At 37.7% G+C, this 6,160-nt stretch overlaps 1 protein-coding gene across 2 annotated transcripts; it reads right to left on the bottom strand.

Moving 5' to 3' along the window:
• Positions 1-1,572: 1,572 nt before the first annotated feature.
• Positions 1,573-6,154, bottom strand: LOC111801215 (probable leucine-rich repeat receptor-like protein kinase At5g63930). Of its 2 annotated transcripts, none has more exons than XM_023685239.1 (3): positions 5,804-6,154; positions 2,766-5,693; positions 1,573-2,166 (listed from the first exon to the last, which is right to left on the bottom strand). In XM_023685239.1, the coding sequence occupies exons 2-3, from the start codon at positions 5,686-5,688 to the stop codon at positions 1,787-1,789; spliced, it is 3,303 nt and encodes a 1,100-aa protein (XP_023541007.1). In that variant the 5' UTR covers positions 5,689-5,693; positions 5,804-6,154; the 3' UTR covers positions 1,573-1,786. The 2 variants fall into 2 exon arrangements, with proteins under 2 accessions (XP_023541007.1, XP_023541009.1); XM_023685241.1 differs by having other exon boundaries at positions 2,790-5,693.
• Between the last annotated feature and the right edge of the window lie 6 nt (positions 6,155-6,160).

Raw genomic sequence — 6,160 nt, 5'->3', positions numbered from 1 at the left:
TTTTTTTTTTTTTTTTTTTTTTTTTTTTTTTTTTTTTTTTTTTTTTTTTTTTTTTTTTTTTTTAGTATTTCTAAATTATCACTAAATTCAAGAACTTAAATTGATAAGCCTAATTAATTATTTAGTTCAAAAGAATTCTAATCGAGTAGAAACTTTGAATTACGACTCTACGTTGATGTAACGCATCAAACTTTTGTTAGGTTTCTGGGTTTCTTAGAAGTAATAATTAGGTCAAAGGCCTTATGAATGGAATTAAGCAAAATTCGAGTCACCACATATTAACAATTAACAACAACCATATGAAATTACAAAAAGTATTAAAATTATAATATCGCCCAACTAGCTTGATTTGAAATTCGAGATGACCGAACCCATAAAATCCCACCATTTTTTTTTTAAATATATTATCTTAGTGTGATTAGATTTCTACCTCACTAATATTATTGCCAACACTTTATCAAACATTTGCTATACAATCTTGTTAAAATTATTTGAGTCCATTTTGATAATAATAATAAAAAAAAAAATCTTAGTTAAAAAAAATTGTAAAGCTAATTTGCGAGATGCAATAAGTTACGCCCTAAAAAAAAAAATTCAATTATTCAAAATGAATAAACCAAATACAAATGAAAATAAGAAAGAAAAAAAAGAAAGTATAATGGTCGCTAAAATTAGTTGCTATATTTACAAATTTGCCTAGCACGAGAAAATTTATTTATTAGTGATATTGTAACAACTCAAGTCCACTACTAGTAGATATTCTCCATTTTAGTTCGTTATATATTATCGTTAGTCTCACAGTTTTAAAACGTATCTACTATAAAGAGATTTTCAAGAAATTTTCAGATATTCTATGTTAAGATATGTATGATATTTTTGAACTTTTCAAAAAAAAATAAAATAAATATATATATATATATATATAATTCAAGTCAATTTGAAAAAGAAAAAAAAAATCCTTATGATGGTTTCTTGTGTGGGGGGCAATTGTATTTGAGTGGGATTTATTCAAATCATGAGAGGAGCCTTAAAGGAATATCTTAGGTCATATGCCTTTATTTCAATTGGAATTACATCCAATCATCCCAAAAGTAAAGCCCACATTCACCTCTCAAGTGGTTTCCAATATTACCAAAAATAATTGAAAAAACAATTTATTTTTATATATATATATAAAATAATAAACTTAGTTGATACCAATTTCCTTTACCACAAATTCAATGTCAATTTTGGTCAGAAGATTATTAAAATTATATATATATATATATATATATATATATATATTATATTATATTATAATTATCAAAATCTCCATTAAAATGATTGAGCTAAAACTCAACTAGAGTAAAATTGAGACATTGAATGAGCTCGTTTTCATACGAATAATTTGATCGTTCTTGTATCTAAAACATCGATCTTATAATCAAAAGAGATGAGTTATAAACTTAGAGATCTTTGAAAGACCGAGCTCAAATTGTAAGGGCCACCCATGTAAGATATCGAACCGTTTTGCATTGTCAAATATTGAAAGATAGAATTATTGACCTGATAGACGAGCGACGGAATGGGAAAAGCTTAGACTTTTATTGCTAAGACTGATGTTTTACATACAAAACAATGGTATTACCAACTATACATGAAAAATTGTAATAGTTTCTTTAACAAAAATACAGAATTACTATGAAATGAAACCAATCAATTTCCTGTTAAAAATAAAATCAGGAGGAACAATCAGCAACTAGCAATCTTTAGCCATCTGATGGAGCTTCCAAGAATGGATATACTGTCATACTGTGTTATCTTTGAGGGGAATATCGGAATTCGGAGATGGAACGAAATTCACTTCTTGCTCGTTAGACTCTATAAGCATCGATACAACGTCCCGCATCGATGGTCGGTCAAAAGGAGACATACTCGTGCACATAAGAGCGATTTTAAGTACGGTCATCATGTGTTCGACGATACTTCGGTCTTGAAGGTTCAACCGAGAATCAAATATTCTCGATGTGAATGAATGGTTACGGATAAAATTTTTTACCCATGTTACAAGATCACCTCCCTGATCTAATGGTTGAACGGGAGTTTTTCCCGTTAACAACTCGAGTAGAACGACGCCAAAACTATAAATGTCGCATTTTTCGGTAACCTTCATAGTGTATGCATATTCTGCATCCAAAAACGAGGATAGGTACGGTTCAAGATTTATGTATGAACTTTATTGATAGCTAATAGTGTAGCAATCTAAGCCCCACGGCTGGTAGATATTGTCCTATTTCCCTCAAGGTTTTTAAAACGTGGCTGTTAGGGAGAGGTTTTCACACCCCTACAGTAGCTATTGTCTTTTTTAGGCTTTCCCTATCGGGCTTCCCTTCAAGGTTTTTAAAACACGTCTGCTAGGAAGAGATTTCCACACCCTTATATAGCAGATATTGTCCTCTTTGGGCTTTCCCTTTCGAGCTTCCCCTCAAGGTTTTTAAAACGCGTCTACTAGGGAGAGATTTACACACTATTATAGCAGATATTGTCCTCTTTGGGCTTTCCCTTTCGGGTTACCTCTCAAGGTCTTTAAAACGTGTCTGCTAGGGAGAGGTTTCCATACCCTTATAGTAAATATTGTCCTCTTTGGGCTTTCCCTTTCGGGTTTCCCTTCAAAGTTTTTAATACGCGTCTGCTAGGGAGAGGTTTCCACACCCTTATAAAGAATGCTTCGTTCCGATCTCACAAATAGAAACATTAAGATACTCAAGTCAGAACAAAGAGCTTACCAGGAGCGATGTATCCATACGAGCCTGCAACGACTGACATTGATTTAGAATGAGGCATGTCGATAACTTTCGCAAGACCGAAATCACCAACATGAGCTTCAAAGTGATCGTCGAGGAGAATATTATTCGACTTGATATCACGGTGAACTATCATTGGTTTGCAGTCATGATGCAAGTACGCAAGACCTTCTGCAGCTCCGATCGCAATCGTGAACCGAGTTGGCCAATCCAAGCAACAAGACGACCCGTGAATTACTTCACCTAAACTACCCTTTGCCATGTATTCATAAAGAAGCAGATTGAAACCCTGGTGGTAGCAGTATCCATACAGCTTAACAATATTTCGATGCCTTATCGTTCCGAGCGTCAAAATTTCGGCCTGGAAACTGTTTTCGACGTCGCTCCCTTCCCTATTTGATGCCAGCTTCTTAACAGCAATGATCTGTCCAGTATGAACCATGGCTTTATAAACTGTCCCACAAGCACCCTTTCCAATAATATAACTGTCATGGAAGTTATTTGTGACTTCAACCAGATCATGGAAGCTAAATCCCTCCTTGGGAGGTAAGTAAAAACCCGAGTCCAAGTCCGAGTCCGAGCACGGTATCTCGGCCTCATCTCGACATCTCATTTGATGCAAAATAATCATAATTAAAATGAGAGAAACCCCACCAACAGCACAAGCAATTCCTGTGATGATTTTACCTCTTGATGTATTTTCACTCTCAAAATAAGAATCCCCATTGCAATCACCAAGAGCTCCGCCGCAAAGTCCGTCGTTACCTCGAAAGCTATCGACGTCCATGTTCTGAAACAACGGTGTCAACGGTATCGGCCCCGTAAGGTCGTTGTATGAGAAGTTGCAGACCGATAAACTAGATAGGTTCTCGAACTCTCTAGGAATTTGTCCACTCAAATCATTGTTATTCAGCAGCAGAATTTCTAGAAGATATAGTCTTCCCAGTTCTGGTGGTATTCTCCCTGATAGCTTATTATAACTAAGATCCATTGCAATTTGCAAGCCTAAAAGTGACCCCAACTCCTTTGGAATTTCACCAAAAAACATGTTTCCACCAATCTTCAACTCTGTCATTCGGGACATCTTTCCAACTCCTGCAGGTATGTTCCCTGACAACTTGTTTCCCGACAGGATCAGTAGCTCCAGCTGAGTAAGTGATCCGATCTCATTCGGTAACGACCCCGTAAACGCGTTGTGGCTCAGATCGACTCGTTGAAGCATCTTGCACTTGAACAATTCAACCGGTAACTCGCCATCAAGTCGATTTGATGAAACATTCAAAGTCACCAATTGAGTGAGCTTTCCAATTTCCTTTGGCAGCTTAGATGTGAACAAATTGTTTGCAATTTCAAGCCTTTGCAACTTCTTACATCTTCCAATATCCAAAGGAATCCGACCATGGAATCTATTTTCGCCAAGTTCAATAGCTGAAAGGTTCTCCAAGCTGCAAAGCTCGGATGGAAACGCCCCGGTAAGCATGTTCCCACCGACACGAAGCTGCACTAGAGATCTGCAATTCAGAATCCCAGAAGAGATGTTTCCATATAGCTTGTTGGACTCCAAGTTCAATATACTCAGGTTCGAATGTCGACAAAGGTAAGACGGTATCGTCCCTGTTAGGTTGTTTACTGAAAAATCGACCACCCAAAGTCGGCTATAACGTCCGAGCTGTGAAGGAATGCTACCACTGAGGGAGTTATCAAACAGCTGCAGTTGTACCATCTTAGTCAAATATTGAAAACCAAACGGTATACGTCCTCTAAGATCGTTTATCGATAGGTCGAGCCGTGTCAAGTTCTTCAACGTACTAAGCTCATCAGGTATTACACCAGTCAGCAGATTCTTGAAGAGGAACAGCAAGCGCAGGCCCTTGATCTTACTTAACTCAAAGGGAATGCCACCAGTTAAGGAGTTCTCTGAGAAATCAATCTCTTCCACCAAAGAAAGATTACCAATTTCCTTTGGAATCGTCCCATTAAGGCCATTTCTGTAGAGATACAGCCTCTTAAGAGAGCTGAGATTCCCCAATGCCTTTGGTATGGAGCCAACCAGATTATTAGCATACAACGCCACGACCTCGAGACTCCTACACTTCCCAAGCTCCTCCGGAATGCTACCAGAAAACTGGTTACCCCATAGAACCATCTCGGTTAAGTTACGAAGCATCCCGAGCTCCCTTGGTAGCTCCCCTCCTATCTCGTTTTGAGCAAGACCAAGCACATTAAGACTTCGGCATCCACTTATCTCAGAAGGTATACTTCCAGAGATACCATTCTGTCCAGCTCTAAACCTCTTAAGTTTCGTAAGATTCCCAATAGAACGAGGCAACGATCCAGTTAGCTGGTTCGTATACGCCACAAACTTGACTAACGACGATAACTTCCCGATCTCCTCCGGGATTGAACCACTTAGTACATTGTTACAGATATTCAAACTCCTCAAGACAGATAGATTCCCTAACTCAGCTGGGATTCTCCCCTCAAACATGTTGTTGTTAAGAAAAAGATATTCAAGATATGAACAGTTTCCAATTTCTTTGGGAATGTTCCCAGTGAACTCATTGAAAGATAGATCAAGATAAGTTAAATGAATCAAGTTACCGATAACGGGGTTCACGGATCCAGAGAGCTTCTTCGACTTCAAGTCGAGCGACCATACAACCGGAGCTTCACCAGAAGTGCATTGCACACCGATCCAACCGCACGGTGTCCGGTCCGCAGGGTTCCAGTTCTTTAAACTACCAAACTCATCCGTAAGTGTCCTTTTCAGCTCTAAAAGGGACAGCCCCTCTAAGTTTAACCCTTGTGAAGTACAGAACAAAAGATTGGTACTGAACCAAAATCCAACAAAATTGACTAAGAAGCCTCCCCTTGGCTTTACATTTGCAGACATTTTATCAAACATCTTGCCTACACAAAAACTACCACCAAATTATAAACGAAATCTTAAATCTCAGAGAATGCAAACAAAAAATCAATCAATAATATGAGTAAACCAAGATTCAAAAGAAGCTACAAACCTGATAGCCATAACTATTCCGCCATGTCTTCTTCCAACGAGAAGCTCAAAACCATGAAGCTCATAAATCGAAGAAAACGAAATGGAACAAGAAAAAGGGGCAGATCGAAGATGAATTTCAGAGCATTTGCAGTCAATAATTCGGCAGAAAGAAGAAGAACAACAACAAAATCATCACAATCTCTATCACTTTGCGGCGGAAATCGAACACTTGGCGATATTACATTCAAGAACACATTGATAACAAACCCCCAAATTAGCGATTAAACCAAACCCAAAAAAGGAAAATGGATTATTTAAAGGAAGAAGAGAAACCAGAGATCATTCCGTGAAGCTAAAATGGCCGACAAAGAATGGG

Source organism: Cucurbita pepo, chromosome LG08 (assembly GCF_002806865.2).
Source record: "Cucurbita pepo subsp. pepo cultivar mu-cu-16 chromosome LG08, ASM280686v2, whole genome shotgun sequence".
NCBI classification, from domain to species: domain Eukaryota; kingdom Viridiplantae; phylum Streptophyta; class Magnoliopsida; order Cucurbitales; family Cucurbitaceae; genus Cucurbita; species Cucurbita pepo.
The sequence above is the reverse complement of the archived record's forward strand: the minus strand, read 5'-3'. Positions and strand labels throughout refer to the sequence as shown.

Bases quoted from the DNA above. Each gene is read 5' to 3' on its own strand.
- LOC111801215 (XM_023685239.1), bottom strand. From the start codon at position 5,688: ATGTTTGATAAAATGTCTGCAAATGTAAAGCCAAGGGGAGGCTTCTTA. The intron at 2,167-2,765 runs GTAAGCTCTTTG...TTTTGGATGCAG, and splicing joins GTATGGATACATCGCTCCTG to AATATGCATACACTATGAAG.